At 40.3% G+C, this 20,850-nt stretch overlaps 1 protein-coding gene across 5 annotated transcripts in view; it reads left to right on the forward strand.

The window, feature by feature from the left end:
* Positions 1-20,744, forward strand: part of LOC135485292 (calcium-independent protein kinase C-like) — a 32,134-nt gene extending 11,390 nt beyond the window's left edge. For 4 of the 5 annotated variants that reach the window (XM_064767155.1, XM_064767158.1, XM_064767157.1 and 1 more), the window contains 11 exons: positions 2,725-2,756; positions 4,126-4,338; positions 4,819-4,967; positions 8,041-8,128; positions 8,990-9,144; positions 9,390-9,563; positions 9,814-9,968; positions 10,342-10,480; positions 10,734-10,922; positions 11,072-11,221; positions 11,438-20,744. In XM_064767155.1, the coding sequence (XP_064623225.1) occupies positions 2,725-2,756; positions 4,126-4,338; positions 4,819-4,967; positions 8,041-8,128; positions 8,990-9,144; positions 9,390-9,563; positions 9,814-9,968; positions 10,342-10,480; positions 10,734-10,922; positions 11,072-11,221; positions 11,438-11,596 (1,603 nt within the window). In that variant the 3' untranslated portion in view covers positions 11,597-20,744. The remainder of the gene's footprint in view (positions 1-2,724; positions 2,757-4,125; positions 4,339-4,818; positions 4,968-8,040; positions 8,129-8,989; positions 9,145-9,389; positions 9,564-9,813; positions 9,969-10,341; positions 10,481-10,733; positions 10,923-11,071; positions 11,222-11,437) is intronic. The other variant, XM_064767156.1, reaches the window with a different exon arrangement.
* The last annotated feature ends 106 nt before the right edge of the window (positions 20,745-20,850 follow it).

Genomic DNA, 20,850 nt, shown 5'->3' on the forward strand with positions numbered 1-20,850 from the left:
ACTATTTATTTATGCACTGGAATCTTATGAGCCTTTGACCAAATCAACCTTATAATAGACACTTGAAAAAGAAGAAATATCAAATCAACTGAAGACTTCAGTGCTCACATATGTGAAATGGATGGAGAAAATAACACAGCTGTCAAATACTATGTAAATAGCAGCGGTTACCATGGAAACTAATACTTAGATGGCAGATAGGTGATATATTCTCTTGTAAGAAAGTTAGTGACGATGGAGGCTCTTTATAGCTAGTCCTGTGTAGTCATCCCTGTGACCCTTGACAGTTGATCACAGTGCTGTGTCAAATGTCATCAAAACCCATCTTCACTCCATAGTGCATTCTCTATCAGTATCATGTTTGCAGTGTCTATATGGGATTTGAAGATTCAAAGGCTATTTCATAACTTGAAGTATGTTTGCTCCCTAACGTAGTTGTGGCTTCAGTTCTTAACCCTCCCCTTCTTCTCATGTGTCTGAGGGCCTGCCACCTCCTTAATGTTCTGCTCCAAGTCTAATGTCTCTAGTTCAACATTGGAAAATAAACTGTAGCAGCTTGAATTGTGTGTGGTCTCCATCCAGTTCAGTGATAGACAGGGCTGACTCTATGTCTTGTCCCTCTGCCAATTTCTTGTAGCCTCCCTGCACCTCCCATTGCAGTGCCAGTGATGTTCCCAGGGCCGAGCCGTAGACTGAATAAGATGGTCTTGGTTGGCTGGACCCATAATCTCGTCAGCCGGCCTGATCATCAATAATGGCACATCAACAGCCCAATTGTTGGCGTGGAGTATTCGCAGTATTCGCCTGATAAAATTAGCGGGAGTTGCTGACGAGAAAAGACTTTGTTGTCATAAAATATGCAGTCCAACTTGTTTTCATTTTCATTATTCCATGTTTGTACGAAAGAGAAGGAAAGCAATTTGAAAAGTGACTTTCAGCTGCACTAAGGTTCTCGTGCCTCCATGAATGTAGGGCATCGATACCACTCGCACTCACCTGATTAATTGATCATTTGATGGGAAACCATATATTGAATTATCCACTCCTTCTCTTCATCCTGCGTGTCCCTGCAATTTTAATAAAACCGATTGTTTTTACGAGAACTTGTAATAGTGCCAAAAGGTTTACCTTTGCAAGAGCTTGGTCTCTTAGTAACTATTCCGTCAGGTATCATGGCTTGTGTCAAGGGCACAAGTCGCAGTATGCTGAATTAAGTCAAAAACAGATGAGGTATGCTTATAAGCTACTGGCACCAGCAAAACTACTGCAACCACAACATGGCACTGTCACTACAGTTTGCATTGTTGTGGCAGAGATGTCACATCAATTTCCCAAAGATTTGACTTCATTTGGGCGCGTGTCCTAGTGAAAATCAGCGCCGTGTATTGGGAAGCTTGACAAATAAGGTTATGGACTTATGTTCAATAGCATCATAACGTTATGAAGTTCTAAGCTCCGAATGCCCTTCTTGGTGTCCTTTTATTGGGCAAATCCTTCTTTTAATCTCAGATACTAAACCATATAGTGTCACAGTTCCTCTCTGCTTTTCCAGTTTATTGTACCAGTTTATTGAACCTGACAATATTCAATTGATGCCATTGTGGCTGCCATGCATGAAATGTCACCTGTGATGTATTATTATTATCAGAGTAATTAAATTAAAATAAGCTGAGCGAAGTTGTCCTTGGACATGTTTGAGTGGCGCAGAATCTTGATGAGAATGAGGAGATCTGCGGCGATTCCAGTCTAGTCTCGTTGGCAGCGCGGTACTGGTAGAGAATGGTTGCCCAGGCGATACACAGCTCATACACCATGTATAGCGTCTCGAGCTGATTTCTCACCGTGTATCGGCTAGCGTATATCGCCAATCGATGTATACTGCCTCATTCGTTGTATGCCTGATGCGTTATGGGAAAATAATTTATAGAATTGTTTGCATTTCTAACGAATGAAAACCAAATTAGGCATTATTTGCTCACTGTTTAGTATTTAGATGAAGTTGATGTGCTGTCCCTTAATTGTGCATTGTTTAGTGTGCAAATGATGTGATGCATTTGTGGAAACATTTACACCAGAAGTCAAAATAATTAGCAGCTGTTTTTTGCAAGTAATGATGCTGTTTATCGCCAGTGTCATGATCACTGTCTAAAAGATAATGGCAAAAATGCACTGATAATTGGGCGCCAATCTAGCATTTCTGGCTGATGTCGCTAATGTTTGATGAAATAACTACTAATTATTGAGGAGTGTGCCTTTAACCCCTTCAGGTTTTTCTGTGCTCCATTTTTATCCCTTGGTTAGCGTGCTTTTTCATCCAAGGACAAGCTGAGGAGGGTGGAAAAAAAATTAAAAAAATTTTTTTTTGCTCTCACGGAAAGCTTCTGAAGAGGCAGCTCAGAAGAGGAAGAAATTTCTGATAAATATTTTTTTTCTTTTTTTTTCGGTTTTCGGCGATTTTGGGTGCGGCGGGTTTGCTATTAGTATTAAAATGACAAAAAATTTCATTATTTTTTTTTCTTGGTTTTCGGCAATTTTGAGTGCGGCGGGCTTGCTAAATGAAAAAAAATCACATTTCAGTCAATCGCATAGCGGCGGGCACACTAACCAAGGTATAAAAAATGTCTCACCTTATCATTTGCGTAGCAGAAGCAAAAAACTATGTTGGGTTGACGAATATAGTCCTGTCCTTGTTGTTCACAGTATTTTGATATTTGTGTTTTTCAGGGGTTTATGGAAGCAGGGTTACCAGTGCCAAGGTAAGGATTTGTTCAGTTGACCACCACAGCTTGGGTTGGAAGGCCAACACTGTCCTACATGAGCTCAGCTAACATAAAAAGGCTACCGCAGGCTGGAGACTTGACGCCAACGTTTACTGTATTTACACTTTCCGTCCAACCACCCTCATATCATCAGATTTTATATTAAGCACTCGAAAATATTTACTCGAGAAAGAAAGCGAATATTCTTACATTCATCAGATCTTGAATGCTAATCGGCCAATCAAATTGTTTGCATAAAGTTTACCTGGAGAAATTCCCTGGCAGCAGATGCAGAGTGCCCATTGGACCGCAAAACTTTTTTCTGTAAACACGAGATATAAAGTCACTGTTAGTGTTATTTTTATGAGAAACGAATCACGAGACAATATTATGTGGTTTGACCAAGATATTGCCAAATATTATTACCCATTTCCAGTGAGTGCAACGGAGTAAATAATCGTGCATCACATTCACAATCATAAGGCCTGAATTGATATAGGCATTAATGCAAATAACAATAATTTGACATAGGCACTTTTCATCACTGTGACGATGAAATGAAAATCATATCCCTCGCATTTCAAAAAATGCACAAGCTTTGAACAAATGAACTAGCCGGGTGCAAAAACAGGGTGTGTTCACCATATCTGTATCTGCCCAGAGGCCTTGCTTGTTAAATGCATCGAGATCAGACACATCATACTACTTATTGCGTATTTACAAAAAGACACCTCGATAGGAATTATATGTTACGCATAGTGATGGTAATATGACTTGGTCGTTAAAAATCATGCTCATATTCAATATTGTGCGTGTTTTTAGATTGTTGATTATGGTGATTGTGAGATGTGGCTGTTCTGTATCCTGGTCAATATTTTCAGTTGTGGGAGGACTTCTTTATTCTCACATGGATTCTGTAGCGAGAGCCTCCAGATTGTCTCTAACTTCAGATGACTTATTATTGCCATGTCGACTGGACATCCTGCGTATTATCCAGAAAAGTGTTTTTTTAAATGGCATGACATAAATGTCGGTAATATGCATTCAGTGGCAAGGTCTTCTGTTGTTACAGATTCCACTTTGGAATTGGCCACTCTCGGTGTGACCTTACTTAGGCTGACTGGTTCTACCTACCACCACCCCAGAGGTGTATGATCGAGTGGTATGGTGATGGAACAACAATGGTTTGTCTGAACGGACAATCCCCATCATGCAACTGCCTTCAGGTTGAGTTTGCAGCAAAAGAACTCCACCTCAACAGAGATATACAGTTTACATAAGTACTGGATACACTGCATAGGATGCAGTGTATCAACTTCATGACTGAGTTTTCATCTCCTGATGGATTTCTTCATCTTCTTTCCAGTTTGTACGTGTGTAGTTCATAAACGATGTCATCACCAGGTCGTGACGAAGTGTCCCGGCATGAAGGACGTGACGACGGATGAATCGTGTGGCACACGGTTCAACATCAACGTACCGCACCGTTTTACTGTCCATAGCTTCAAGAGACCAACATTCTGTGACCACTGTGGCTCGCTACTCTACGGCCTCTTAAAGCAGGGACTTCAGTGTGATGGTAAGGGACGCTTTTATTCTCCTCTGTATGACAATTCTGGAGCAAGATATACCGTTCAGTTGAAAACCTTAGCAAGTCATTTTGCTCTGATTGCAAACTTTTAAGACAGGAGACAAAGATTCCTTATGCACCACTCCCGTGATTTATCCTGGCCATCTTTTTGGGATGTCTTATTGGGTCATCTTTGACTGGGACATAAACCTGTGGTGCATCTGGCTGGGTGGGTGTCTCATGTTAGGTTTGGTATAGGGATCACGTGAACATAGTTATATCACATCTGGTCACCAAAGATGTCGCGGTGTCTGCCTGCCTCCACTCCAATTGGCAAAGGTGTATGGTAGAGTCAAAAACTCAGCAGCCAAGCTGATCACTGTGACCTTTGGCAAAGACTGAAAACACCCGTTAATCTGCAGGAGTGAAACAAAAAAGTAATACCTATATTGTAAAAGAGTCGAGTGATGTTCCCTTTTTCTGTTGCAGCTTGCAGACTGAATGTACACAAACGCTGTCAGAAGAATGTAGCCAACAATTGTGGAATAAATACTCGTGACCTGGCGGCGATCATGTCAGAGCTCGGAATCTCAGGCGACAAACTCAGTCGAAGGAAAAAGGTAGCGGGAATAACAGAGGTACATGATTCAGAGAGCTCTGCTTTGGTATTTTATGACTGCCTGCGCTAGATGTTTGTGGAAGTGCTTCAAATTTATCAATTTTCTGAAAACTAAGCAGCTTTTTCATGACTTTGAAAACCCACTTTTGATTCAAATTGCTTAAAACTTTCACTGTAATCTAGAATCACAATTTGATTAACTCCTAATGTGAATAGATATAACTGCTCCTTGGTCATCCATTGTTAGACATAACCACATCTCAAGACTTCTGCCATAGTCCTGCTTGTGATGGCGTTATTGATGGTGGTGTAGCAGTAAAAATAGTCCTCTATTATGTTCGCTTCTCCTCTGTCTATTCTGAAACGCCTCCAGTCCTAGCATAAATGAAAGTCAAACGTGTTCAGTTTAGGCTGGTATGATGCACTTTGATGACATGTGCCTTGTGTGGTGAGGAGGTCAACTCACCACTGATTGAGGCCTTGATGCCATCCCTAGGTTTGTGTCCTGCGGGTAAGGAAAGAAACCTACCCAGCTTTGAAGACAACCAGAGAATTATCAAAAAAGGTCCAGTTTCTCAATAATGTTAACTGAATAATTGAGTTTGATTTGAAATAAAAAGTACACGGCTCTATGCATTGAGAAATGGAAGTATACCAAGCACAAACATGATAGGAAATGATTGAAATAGGCACAAGGATAAAGCAGTTTATAGTAGTTGTCCAAGTCCTTTCCAGAGAGGCTGATTTACTTCCTTTCTCTTTTTCATCTCTTGGTGATCTTTGTCTGGTGGTAGTCATTCTTTACTGACAGAGCTATTCTTTATCTTGTACCTTTGACAGACTCTGCCCTACTGTAATTGTGCCCGAGTAATCTGCCTGCGCTGCTGTACATTTGTAGTGCATTTGCTACTACATTTTTGTTATGCTGCCCTTCAAAAGTGTTGTCTGCAAGGTCAATAGGGGAGTAGATGCCTAAGCTTGGTTGTTAAGCGAAAGCGTGTTAGCTCATAACATTATGTGGAAATGTTGTTTGCTGTGAATCACTGTACATGTATATAAGAAACATCATGTCGACATAATGTTAGGAGCTACATGTAACATGCTTTCTAACCAGGCTGAGGTGTCTTTATACCACAGCTGCGAGAGCTGACTGACAATGACTTAGCTTGGTCAAGATGGCCCTGGTCTAACCTTCAATGAAAAATTGGCCGGTGTCAGCCATTTTGGTACAAAGCCACAAGCCATCATGCACCAGCAGGGATGATTACTCAACCACAGTTATGGAAGGGCATGGTCCTTTTGGTGTGTTGTTTACCTTGTCATATATTTATTCTTATGTACCATATCGACTGCATTAACTTCGTCAGCTCGTTGGGGAGTTCCTCTCTTCAAGAGTTGGCCCTTGTTTTAGAATGGTTGTATAAGCAGTGTCGCATAGCAGGAGACAGAAGGCATGAAATTGTGCGTCATTTGGGAGTCGGATGCAAAGTCTAAGTTGTGTTACAGGCATGAAGCCCTGGTAGCAAGTCCTGATGAGAACTTTGGGCTTAGTACGTCAAGTATGTTGATTGAAAGGTTCGTAATGTGAAGACAAGCTTTGCCAGCAGATCAGGCCACTCCGAGATGTTTTTTGAAATCAAATTACTGAAATTTCCGCTGAATTGTGATTATTGGGTTAATATGAAATGATGTAGAAGGCCGCACCACCCTTCTGATGATAAAATTGATTAGATGTGAGTATCGACTTGGATCATGTTCATGCAGCTAGAGTTTCACACAGCTTTGGCTAATAATAACTCGAGTGAGAACCTTTAAAGGTAACGTCATTTTAGATCAGAGTGTTTAATCCAGGGTGGCATTTAAGTTGTCAGCCTCTCCTGACGTACTTGTATTTCAGTGCTTCTTGAAAATGTGGAATGGAGGGCCAATTTTTTGTGGGGAAAAAGGACCCGTCACCGTAAGATAAGTTCAGTTCGTGGGTGAATTTCCTGCCAAATGGCGCCATAATCCACATTGAGGTGGAGTTGAAAAATCGCATATTTTAAAAGGTTTCTCATCCTGCATGGGCTATGAATGTGAATTTGAATAATGAAACAAGGAACACGGACCCCCCTGAACACATGAGTGGAGTAGCGCCTAACCAAATTAGTCTGCATCTCCAGTAGCAGTAACAAGACACGGTGATGCGCCGACGCTAATGTGTTCCCAGGTTACCCTGTTAGCTAATTAAGTAAGGTATGACTTGACTCCAGGGCTCTGTAGGTTACCATAAACATCATTGTTACCCGCGATGAGTATGGTTTTCTTGTAAACCATTGACAGGAAGCATGATTTGCAATTTGTCTGGCCTCGTAAAGAAAGCTTCTAGTTCCAACTCGCCATGAATTGCTACCTGATTGAAATGACTTTATATTGATGTGTTGATGACAAAGCATGGTGACCTTAGCACTTTATGCGCTAATGACACATAAAGATGACTCGATTAGCCATTGTTAAGCTATTAGCGCTAGATTAGCCGGTGATAATCACAGTCGACTAAAGCAGATCTAGCTTGAAAGTTCACCAGACGGTCGTGCGCTGATGTTTTTTTGTGGCAGTAGATCGTAACAATAATTCGAGGTCTGAATTTAGTTGACTGCCCCAATCATCAGGTCATTTTATTGTTATGTGTAGTCTTGTTACAAAAAGTTTCCAAAAAAACCCTGCTTCATTGAGTTAGATGTTAAATTGGGGCAGATTTTTTCAAAAATTGTACTCCTTCCTGTTAGGGGGATTCGCTAGGCTTAGTGGGGTGAGGCAATCGTGATTTTCACTTTGGTTTCAGGTTTGAGTTTAACCCACTGATAATGAGCTTTTCATGTTTATATTTCAGCTTGTTATTATAATCTACATCTACAGTGGAACCCTGGTAACATGACCACTCATGGGACCGAGGTTGAATGGTCGCGGTACCGGGGTGGTCGCGTTAATGAAGTTGAAAATCCGGGGACAAAATGCATGATTTGGTTTTCCCGCCAAAATTGTTGGGGTTCTACTGTATATTCATACCTGTAGCAAGTTACTGATTATCCCTGCAATTCTGCCTCTTTCAGGCTTCAATTACTAGTGAGTCTGGACCGAATATGAAAGGCCAGCCCATACACGAAAGATCACGTTCTACACCAATTCCAATGATACCAGGTACGAAACTGCTGCAGGGATTTTCTCTCCGACAATGGTCAGACAAGCCTGGGCATCTCATGTAGTCGCAGCATTATATTGTCACAGACACTGCAATCATTTAAACCATAAATTTCTGCGGAAATATCTTGCTCGCGCATTAAGATTCATACATTCATACAAAAGCTTGTTCCTGTTCATTGGAAAGATCTGTTCAGTTGTCAAACCATGCGTCAAGATCTGTTCTGTTGTCAAACCATGTGTCAAGATCTGTTCTGTTGTCAAACCATGCGTCAAGATCTGTTCAGTTGTCAAACCATGCGTCAAGATCTGTTCAGTTGTCAAACCATGCATCAAGATCTGTTCAGTTGTCAAACCATGCGTCAAGATCTGTTCAGTTGTCAAACCATGCGTCAAGATCTGTTCAGTTGTCAAACCATGCGTCAAGATCTGTTCAGTTGTCAAACCATGCATCAAGATCTGTTCAGTTGTCAAGCCATGCGTCAAGATCAGTTCAGTTGTCAAACCATGCGTCAAGATCTGTTCAGTTGTCAAACCATGCGTCAAGATCAGTTCAGTTGTCAAACCATGCATCAAGATCTGTTCAGTTGTCAAACCATGCGTCAAGATCTGTTCAGTTGTCAAACCATGCGTCAAGATCAGTTCAGTTGTCAAACCATGCGTCAAGATCAGTTCAGTTGTCAAACCATGCGTCAAGATCAGTTCAGTTGTCAAACCATGCATCATACTTGCCTCAATTGGCTCAAGGGCCAGGATTGCACTACCCGGTGCATATTCTAATGTCTGTGAATAGAGAGCAGCACAGTCTGGTCAATGGTGAACCGTGTGGTAGAACTTTAGTATACTGATGAATGTTTTCAGATGAGGACGAGGGCATGGAGGGTGCCATGAAGGCTCTTTCTCTTGGGGATGAGTACGGGAGAAGTCCATCACAGGAAAGAGCCAGGAAAAGGTCTGGAATAGGATTATCTGATTTCAACTTCATCAAAGTCTTAGGAAAAGGCAGTTTTGGAAAGGTAAGCATTGAGAACACTTCTTCCAATGGAGGAGCCCAGGTGATTGTTCCCAACGGTGTCCTGAGTTGTTGAGGGTGTTTTAGTGCCATTCCCAAGGGTATTTGGTGGTGTTTAATACAGGGGTTGTTCGAATTGTGCATGCCAGCAGTTGTTTCACAAAATAGGCAACATAATCAACTTTATTTGAGAAAATGCGGGTAGAGGATCATGTCCGCCCGAGTTAAACCATGTCTGTTTGTTTCTAGGTGATGCTAGCAGAAAAGAAGGGCGGTGAGGAGGTGTTTGCCATCAAAGTGTTGAAAAAGGATGTTATAATCCAAGATGACGACGTCGAGTGTACCATGACAGAGAAACGAATACTGGCATTGTCTGCAAAACATCCATTCTTGACAGCGTTGCATTCTTGTTTCCAAACTAGGGTAAGTCACAAAAGTTTTCAGCAAATTTGCAAGAAGTTATGCCTCATGTCCTGGGCGTGAAGTTGAGTGGTTAGCACACTTGAACTGCCATTCAACAGTTAGTTATTGCGCGTGTAGTTGATCCTCCATCTAGATACATTCTTTCACCAGAATATTCTTCTCTTCCACTTTTCTTGGGTGTCATCACCTCATCGTCGCAAACTAAACCCGTTCACTCCATTGGCATTGCTGATTCCCGTCTCTTTTTCAGGACCGATTATTCTTTGTTATGGAATACGTAAATGGTGGTGATTTAATGTTCCAAATACAGCGTGCTAGGAAATTTGACGAACCACGCGCCAGGTTTTATGCTGCTGAGGTGACACTGGCGCTCATGTTTTTACATGACAATGGAATTATATATAGGTAAGATAGAAAAAAGACTTATGATCAGTAAACGTGGTCACGTATCGTCAAAGAGACTTGTCTAACATTCCAATCATCCTGATTTGCCACCTTGACGACTTTGCCCCTCCAGGTCATGCTCAGACCGGAACAGTTTCAAGTTCTTTCAGGAAGAGGTGGTCTCCATTTCTTTCCTCATCAAATACCTCAACGTATACAACAGTCAAGGTACATGGCAATGCCCAAAATGTTTTCACCCTCGGAGACGCTTCACAAGAACCAGCTGCAATTCAGAGGGGATGGCGGTATTGTGAGTGTATGGGTTGATAAGTCTTGTCAAAAGCCATGATAACCCTGGTGGATCATTTCTGAAATTTCTCTTGTTTCTTTGCAGGGATTTAAAGCTTGATAACATCCTATTAGACTTTGAAGGTCACTGTAAGATCGCTGACTTTGGAATGTGCAAGGAAGGCATGTTCCCTTCAAAACTCACTCAGACGTTCTGCGGGACTCCCGATTACATCGCACCTGAGGTAAGAATCACAATTGATAAAGTTCTGTGGCACATTGCCTACTTGAATATTAAGATTCGATTGCCGGATTGAGAAAAAGGTCATACACCATTGCTGGTCTGGCGTAGAGGAGGACCTCTCTCAGTCAGTGAATGTTGTAGGCATTGGACATGCAGTCCAAAGCCCTCACCTTCCTGTGAAAGGCCACTGTGTGGCGGTTTCATCTTTGTTGAAAACTTGAATTTTGATTGGTGCTTTGTTGATTTCCTTTCAGATTCTCCAAGAATTAGAGTATGACGCTTCAGTAGATTGGTGGGCACTGGGGGTGCTCATGTACGAAATGATGGCTGGCCAGCCACCGTTTGAAGCAGACAATGAAGATGACCTGTTTGAATCTATATTACACGATGACGTGTTATACCCTGTCTGGTTAACTAAGGAGGCCGTAGCAATCCTGAAAGGGGTAAGTAGTTGCAACCAGAGCATCAACTTGAATACTATAAGCCATCAGAGAGAGCTGGCTGCACTCTTTTAGCCATTATTTACATTACCTCTCAAGCATTTGATCAATTGCGATGTTGACTACATTTCAAATGCGTGTATCTTTTTCAGTTCATGACCAAAAACCCAGCCAAGCGCCTCGGGTGCGTGAAAGCACAAGGAGAAGAAAAAGCCATACTCATTCATCCATTTTTCCAAGAGAAGATCGATTGGGAATTGCTAGAACAGAGAAAAGTCAAACCACCATTTAGACCAAAAATTGTGAGTAAACTAAGCCACTTGGTCAATGTAAAACAATCTGAGAGTAAATCCGATAAGGAGTTATAGTCTGATTCATGACTAGGTGCCATTATACTACAGCTTCTAGGCAAGGCTACGACTTGACAAAACTCAATGCACACACAGGACCACTTCTTGTCACGAGACACAAGTCACATGCTCTCTCTGCAAAGAGTTAACGTACTTGTCTGATTTCAGAAAAATCGAACAGACGCCAATAACTTCGACAAGGATTTCACCTCTGAAGAACCAGTGCTGACTCCGGTCGACCCAGCGATAGTCAAAGCCATCAACCAGGAAGAGTTCCGCGGTTTCTCATTCATAAATCCAGAATACGGCAAGCTCGATTTGTCATGATGTTCGCCGTTGGACTAAGCTAATAATCTTGCTTTGCTTGTCTGTCATTAGACCTGATGAGAGAGTAAGATGGTCGGTCTGTGACTGTCTGCTCCCGGGCACTTAGCACTTCTTGTTGCATTGGATCAAAGTATTGGACCAGAATCAGAGGTGTGCTTCTGCCTGTTATGAAGATGAAGCCTGACCTTGAGAGTGACCTTATCAAAGATGATGGACACTATTCTTCATCGGTCAGACTTGGACATGAACCTGCCTTGTTCAGACTCAAGGGGACCTGTCAGGGTCAACTTTAGGGTGACTTTGACAGGGCCAAATTTGACGTGACCTTTCCAAGGTCAAACTTTAGCAAGACCTGCCATGATCCAACGTGATGTGACCTTTCCAAGTTCACACTTCTGTGACCTCTCCAAGGTCACACTTCTGCATGGCCTTGCCAAGGGCAGACTGGTGTCTGACTTTGCCAAGGTGTGCATGGTAAAATGTCCTTGACTCTGCCAAGGTCAACCATGGGTGTGATACTGACTCGGCCAAGCTTGAAAGTGGGGCCTAATAATGCATTTCAGTGTAAGATAAGTAGAGCCGTTGCAAAACTTTGTTGTTGTTTTGGAGATCATGACTACCATTATACCATGTTACAGTTGTATTTCAGTGTGATCTCATACTCTTAGCTATATCTATTATTAACCGAGCCCTCAGCACTTGGTCGTCAGTTGTGTTATATTCAACATTTGATATTTTACATACTACTGCAGTACTTGTGTTGTTGTGAAAAAACCGAGCATGAAGAGTTGAAAATGATTCTTGTTCTATGGAGTTTGGAGTACGAATTTGAAAACATTTGTAATGTAAAAACCACTCTTACGTGTCCTACATAGCATTTAGTTAATCATAGAGAAACCGACCTTGGACCCCACTATGTTCTTTCGCAGGTTTTTAGCTTTCATTCCAGCAAAATAAGGGAATAAATAGCTCTTGGGGCTATATAATGCAGATCCTCACCAACTCAGTGAGTGACCAATATTCATGATTTGAAGTCGAATTCATTGTTTTCACAAATCTTTTGACTCCACTGTCTATCTGATGATGATGCATTATACCGTTCAGCTGTCAAGGTCTTTGACACACTCGTTCAGAGGAAAGGTCAAAAATTCTTATGTCCATTGTAAGTTCAAATCCGTAATGTTATTTTTTTCATGGCATAATGGGGTCTATGGCATCCATCCTGTCTTAACCTTAGTTCGGTCTGTATGTATACTGATTATCTCAAGCAAACGTTGCTTGAACAAAATGTAAATGAACCAGAAGAATTCATGACGATTTCGTATGAAATTGTCTGAAATATTTGTACTCTTGTTCAAGAGGAAGGGCAGCTTAACTTTGATTTGGTTCAAACCTGACAAATTTGACTTGGCTAAAATAAGTTTAAAATAGGATGTTTCCCTCAGCTGGCATACAGTTCGTTCTAAAATGTGATGAAGTCCGAGCTACACTCGCAGCCTTGTTAATTGATGAAAGAGAATAAAATCAGGCCAGCGAGTCTCTTGTACATCAGTCTTCATCTGCAGTATTTGTCATGTATCAGACATGTCTCTGTGCAGTTTCTGTCCTCTACTTGCCAACTTACTTTGCATATCAAAGTTAATAATAGCCCAGTATGTTGATTTGAATACTGACTCTTGAAAACTTTGCTCGGTGAAGTGTCTGACAAGAGTATTGATTACGATAACCCGAGATGAAATTGTCTTGTTTTTTACCGGATCTTGTTAAGCTGTCCAAATCGTTGTTTTAAAAAAAAAGATTTGTTGTAATTTAGTCAAAACCTGTAACTTACTTACAAGTCCCAATACCCAGCCAAACATACTCCTCGGCAGATGTGCAAAACAATTCACCCTTCTAAAGATTTATTTGTTCCTGAATACTCGATCAGTTAACCTAATAAAGTTATCATATTGTTTTCGAATCTGTAGGCACAATCCAGGGATGATTTGGAACTTTTTGTTCCATATTTTGATTTGTTAACCTCATAATTTGTTGTGAACTTAATTTCTTTATCCTGTGAATCCTCCATGTGATGTGTCATCCTAAAAACCCTTTGAGTTAAGTTTGCTAGCAGAAGGTTGAGTACTTAAAAACCAGCCGTGTTTACCCGTCAGGGACGAACATAAAACTTGCTGACAGTTGTTGAATCACATGTTGGGAAGGGTTCATGAATCTGTTTGTGACTGGTAGGATCCTGAGGAACAAGGTGAGTCTCCCTGGCAATGAATTGAAATGATAAAAAAACAATGATAATGATGGTGGTTTTTGTATTGGGCTTTTTCATTGACCAGGGTCTGTCACTATCATAGGTCTCCACAGGGTCTCTGGGGTATCAAGTGTCGGTCATCATTTCAGTGCTTGCTTGACGTTGATCTGTGAAGGACTTGGCCGGGGCTCAAACACATGACCCTTGGATTGAAACTGCCGAAATTCCTTATTATCATGAGATTGTTCCATCATTTTGAATGTCACGGCAAGCGTGTGTTATCTAGTCAGCTATTCATTGTACATTGCCTGCTTTGTATTTATTACGAGAAGTCATCGATCATTGGTAAACATTCTTCATTTTCTTACAACTGGTGACCGCAGAATATTTCCAACGAGACGTTGTATGGAACTTGACCTATGCCCATTGATGATTACTTCACTTGGAGTTTTATTCCAAACGAGAACACCATATCTGAAATTATTTAACCCCTACCTTATGGCGTTGTACTTTAGCAATGTGAATGTGGTAACTGATGCGCCATCTTAATTTCATGGCCAAAATATAAAATATATCTCAATTCTTGTGCAATGCCGAGTAAATTCCTGGCTTGAATCGTATTTTTGTCCAAATGGCAAAAGAATCTTTCTCGTTTTGGAACCAAATTTCCACAAGGACTTTTGGGGTAAATCGTGAAATTATGTTCAAAATTACCCCCATTTAAAGGTTTATTAGAATGCCTTGCAGTGACAACCAATGATACTTGTATGCACTGGTTATAATCATGTTCACTTAATACCGTACCAAGAATATGGTACATGTATCATGCTCTGTAAAGATTTAAAATCCATTTTTTTCCATTTGATGAAAGCATGTTCCCCTGAGGCCTTCTATTTTGTATTGCATTTAGTGTCTCCCCTGTTTGGTGAAATGTCCAGGATTAGTCTTAGATGTGCTGATATAGTCATCCTCTAGATCGATTGAGGGCCTATCAGGTTTGAGTATTCAGTATATTTGGTTTCGTATCAGAATGGGTCACCAATGAAAAAGACCCAAGTTACCTGCTATCGTCACTTGTTGTTGTTTACGAAGTCACAAATCAATGAAAAGCCGTTATAAATTTAAAAAATTGCCATTCTTGGAATTGGGTTCTGCAAGGTGATGAGAGATTTTGAGATTTGGTTGTCTGTTATGGGATTATTGTTGGCCAACTGCATTTACTTCTGACAAAGTCTGTTTTTGACCAAAATGGTGCTTCACTCAGATTCCTTTATATTGAAAATGTATTTTACAAAGACTTTGCTTTCAATATACGACCGGTGTCTTACACTGCCAGCCACTCACGCACCCACAGCAGGTTTCTTTGTGACCCCTTCAATTTATATTTCACTTTGGATTTTGAATGCTGTAAAATGAAGCAAATCTCAAAAATTTTCATCACCAAATTTGATGTTTTAAGAAACATTTTAGTTGAATAATCAAGTCAACTGTAATAATGTTTGGTTTCTAATAAAGGCCTTGAAAGTTTTATTTAATTTCACCTATTGTCAAGTGCACAAATGTATATTTTATTCTGAGCAATTAAATACAAAATCATAGGCTTAATAAAGCTATTTTGCCAAAGATATAGAAATAGCAACATCTAGAATTTAAAATTCCAAATTTTTTTTTCGTAGATCTGGTGCTGTCAGTTGTTATTATCAAATTCCAACCATGTCTATCTATCTTGATCCATCCTTGGTTTAGAAATATACGAATGTAGCAAGAAAATTGTATGAAATGACTTGTAGAATCAAGCCAAAAACCATGTTCTACATAAAAAGTTAATATTTTCAACCCTTCAATTAACCTTTATGTGCATTTATGTTAGTGTGGTGCTCTTCAAGTCCTCGTTTTCCTTGTTTTTGTTTGTTTGTTGATCTTACCCCATTAACCCAATGATTACTTATGATTGAGCCTGAACTTAGATTCCATGGATATTAAAGAATCGAGAACTGTTCAAATGGGCCTACTATGTATTACATGACTTAAGCATGCTGTGAACTGTGAAATTTTCATGAGTTTTTTGCCCGATTTTTATGAATGAATTGTCAAATATAAATTTTTTTTGAAGTCAAAAAACATTACTGTTGCAATGTATGCATTAACCACTCCATTTTTGCATGCATTTGTGATTCGCCAACTTCTATCTTCATGAAGATTTCATGGTTTACAGTATCGGAAGAGGATCACAACTATTTTAAGATCGACCGGTGTATTTATTGGATAAACCAATGTCTGGTTTGGAATTGCCTTGACAAGCAATAACTGGGATTGCTTTAGCGGAATTTGTGCAATTAAAAGTCTTCTTGTCTACAAGTTTGTGCCATACATGTGTATTATAGACAGTATGAGGTTTTCATAACATATTATTTTCTAGTAAAGAAAAGTGTATAATTTATTTTCAACTATATCGAGTGTCTTTCCCCACAGCTCTGATTAATGCATGTCTTGTTTTCTGCCTGTGCATTTTACACTTTTGACTGGTGACTGTTTCCTCACAACTCAATGGCTGACATGAATAAAGTCGAGCAAATGCTTTTACTTCAATTTTGTACAGAAAGGCCTAGTGTAAATGTACATGGAGTGTTAGATAAAAGCATTTGCTAGTCTTTATTCATATCACCCATTGGCTAAAGTCAAGCAAATGCTTTTACTTCAATTTTGTACAGAAAGGCCTGGTGTAAATGTACATGGAGTGTTAGATAAAAGCATTTGCTAGTCTTTATTCATATTGCCCAATATGTTATCCTGGTTTAGACACAGATGTAACTTCTAATTGAAAAATAACAGCATTCAGGTTTGGAAACCCATGGATGGCCAAGTTGATGTGGAAGTCCCATTGTCTTGTTGGTCTTTCCTTACAAGTTATGTTTCAATAAAGGAACTTTCAGAGCTACTCATGGATACATATGAAGCCTGCTCTTAAAATATCATCATCATCAGTATGGACACTAGCTCTGTGTGGTTCCTTTTTGACAACAGATCAAGTGAAGGGCGATCTTGAGCTCTATCTACTCATGTTTTTGTGTTTGTCCTCAGGAGGAAACAATATGTCACTTCTCTATAAGTTTCTACGCACATTGTATTCATCATCAAATAGATATGATGAAAAGAATATGAAATGGCACTACAACTTGCCCTACTGAATTTTGTTCCCTTAGCAGTTGCATCCTTGTTCTATATGCTTTGGTGAACTTTATAATGCTCTAGGTACTCATCTTGTTAAAGTTATATGCTGTGTCAACATACCTAGAGGGAAGATAGGTCTGATGTTCAGGCGCCCCTCATTGGGCTGTAATGCATTGACTCAATACTGTCTGAAAACTCATGTGCCATTTGACTCAAAATAACAACGAAAATTTACTCAGTTCTTTTCTCCATATCTGTTCAATGCACCATGATTCAACATTTCTGAGATTGTGGCGAGTCAGCATTTTGAGGCAGTGACAAGTGTCTTGTGTTCTATGTATTCACGTGATCTGATTTATCAAGGTGATTTAGAAATATTATTCACATGAAGAAATATAGTATCATCTTTTCCCAAATAGATATTTTTGACTATTTTTCAATGAAAAGTGAGAGTTTGATGTACGGTTTTAATCATGACCAATTGCAGGCATGTATTTGTTGTTCAAAACACTTGTTTGTCCAGTTTATGTTCTTGTTTGCCTTTCAACTGCACGGGATAGTGAGTTCCTATAGGATGCACAAGCAGTGGTAGAACTGCACATATTTTCAGATAACCTTCAAGTACACCCAGTGCTTTCCTGGCTGTCCGCTCCTCAGGGACTCGGACAGTACTGTTTTGGTAATGGGGAAAAAAACACCACAAGTTGCGATTGTAAGTTTGAACAGCGGTAGGTTACTCTCTGCCTATAGATCTGGTGTGCACCTATTCTGTTCTGGTATGCTGCAGTTATTGAAGTTTGTTGAATAGGTTGCTTTAGTCCATATTTCCTGCCAAATGTGAGTTTTGCCCATGACACCTGGCTGAAAATCATTTTAGATACCCTTGTTGAAATGCAGCGTGATTATATGCCATGTTACCATATCAGCCCATATATTACATGTTCGTAAACTTCACCATACCTCAGTGGAAATTCCTGGTTGTGATTTGGCATCTCGCTAAAATGATGAGTGACCGAACAAACACCTAGTACTTAAAACTTTGTAAAGAGGGCGTTGCTCCTTCAAGGTTCCGGTAGTGCTTGTAGTTGGCCATGCCTTAATATCAAGTTATTTTTCACGGTATTGTGCGTCCATAAAAGACCAACGGCTCCTCCGTTTCTATTAGGTTACCTTAGTATTGATGTCATGTACTCTCTCATGTGCCCAAGTCTCGAGTGAGATGCGAGACATGAGGTTTGTTGTTGTGAAGGCCGTTTCTCTGTGATTGTTTCCTTGAGCCACCAAGAGGTGGTGCCAGTGTAGATAAAACCTTTCACTAGACTTACAAGTCTTGGTAATGTGCTCCATCATATTTTTGTCCAGATATGGTCTCCCTAATATAGATGTAGTATTTTTTTACCTCACTGTGCATGCACTCTTCAGACACGGCGTCTGTCGCTCTCGTTACATTTGTCAGGTGCAACACCACCTGGTAATTTAAAGTTGAATTTGAAATTGAATTGTAATTTTAAAACAATACTCATTTGTGTGTTGGTCTAGTCAGAGATAATACTAGTATTCTGTTGTGCATAGGATTATTTACACAGCTGTGAAGTTGGTGTCGAGTTGATATTAAAGCGATCAGTTGAGCATCAATTTGTTTACTGTCTGGTCCTTTTCTTGCCCAACCACCTGTTCATGCCTTTCTTGCGCGCTTCGATACCTCTCCGGCAATGGTGGTATCTTCAGGTTATGATTCCTTGTCGGTCTTACCAAGGCAACGCTTCATTGGTTCCAGTACATATAAAGAAAAAACACAAAGAGTTCCATAGTTTTGACATATTGCCTCTTCCCCATTTGTGACTCGCTCTACCAAAACTAGGCGCTTGTCGCATCTGAACTTGACAGGTTGATACGGACTTGTTGTTCATTTCCCTATTGTTGACCTTTTGTGAAATCTATTACAAACTGATTTGGTCACATTCAACAAAAGGTCTACAATAGGGAAATGAACAACAAGTCCGTATCAACCTGTCAAGTTCAGATGCGACAAGCGCCTAGTTTTGGTAGAGCGGGTCACATTTGTGCTCTATCTATGACACCCAAAGAATTGGACCAGACCTTTAGCAGATTGTGGGCAATTTAAAGGGGAACAACTCTCACTGGATGTAGGCTACGTTTTGTTGGTCAGCGTATATTCATATATTTACATATATAATCTAAGCATGTGTTGAACGTCACGTTTTTACTGGGATTAATCCACAGAAGTTGGTCGATTTGGAATGGCGTCATTTTTTCACCGTCACACCTTCAGCTCATTATAAATAGCTTCACTTTGTTAAGAAAATATCATATCCAGTTTTGATAGATATGACAAGCGAGGACTCTCCTTCTGATCTTACACGTCTTAAAGGTGCACTGTTCTCGTGAAATTGGTCATCTAGTTTACCCCTGGCCAGCTGCTACATACTTAGCAAACGTGTTCTTTATTACAGCTGATGAATTCTGTTGGTGTACAGAGTTGTCTCTCTGGGGAGATTGAAAAAGCACTAAAATATGTAACTATTGTTGTTAAACGAGTGAATTGTACGCGACCAGTGTCCCTTTAAGATTCATTCACATCTTTACGTGTTTCTGTCAGCCCACGGTACAAGTCTTATTATGGGATGGCACAGGTTTTCCCGCACGGGTAGTGCTCGAAGATGTGTTCACGTTATTAGAACTTTTCCTAAAACTTGGAAACTAGTGCACTGGATAGCATCATCATCATCATCTTGTCTCCTACCTCCGAAACATGCGATAGATAGATTCAATAGGTCATCATCCGAAATTGAACTCCGCCAGAATTTGGCTATGAATGTTCATGTGAAGAGATCAAGAGTGGTAAAAAGATTCCCCAGACAATGACTTATTCGCCCTACTCCAAATCACCTGTTTGTATTCTAATCAAGTTTCAAATTGGTGCTACATGAAGCCTGGTGTTGAATGTTTTTGAGTCAACAGACCTTGTCACGAGTGGGTGATCTTGACCCAGAATCTGTTCTCTGAACATGACTTGCACTTTATGTTTAAAGGGGAGGAGACAAAGATGATTGACATGTGCATGTCGCCTAATTTGGTCTCATTAGATTGATAATCTCAGCTTTAAAATGAGCATGTTGTGGGGGTTAAATGATTTTGAAACTTTCCGAGTCATTTTCGTGTTCCTCTTGTGGTGACAGAATACATCCGGGGTCTGTGATGAATGACTGAGCCAGGTCGTTGGCAGAACTGAATTGATGGGAGGATGCTGTAGGTTTGATTGAGGGTGGGGGGTGCGAGTCCTTAATTTTGACCAATGAATGAATTTTTATCTTCGTCATGTTTAGCAATCATTGTTTCTTTGATTTTGGCTGGTTGTCTGGGGTTGGACAGAACTGCCACAGCACCTGGTTACCTTGCAGGTAGAAACAGGTTATTACTGTGTGACGAAATAGGGGAAGTATCATTCTATTGTTACACCCTGTATATTGTTAACCTGCATCTGCCAAAAAAGTACTATTATGTTGTTATTCCTTGGCGGACACATTTAATCGTCACAACCCGTGTGTGCCCCCTATCAGCGCTGTCCCTTGATTAAGAGTATCTACACGACCCGGTTCAGGCATTGTTCAAACTTGACTTTGGTCTTTGTGTTAAGTGTACAGGCAACTACAATCAACTTAGACTAGAGTGTGAAGGACAATAAAATGTACTATTTGCTTCATTATAAAACTGTCTTGGACTTATTTCCTTTTATCACTATTGTGCTGTTATGTAATGAAAATAGTGGATTCCATTCGCCAAACTTAGTGTCCTGTTGCTCGATGCACTTGAAAGC

Source organism: Lineus longissimus, chromosome 3 (genome assembly GCF_910592395.1).
Source record: "Lineus longissimus chromosome 3, tnLinLong1.2, whole genome shotgun sequence".
NCBI classification, from domain to species: domain Eukaryota; kingdom Metazoa; phylum Nemertea; class Pilidiophora; order Heteronemertea; family Lineidae; genus Lineus; species Lineus longissimus.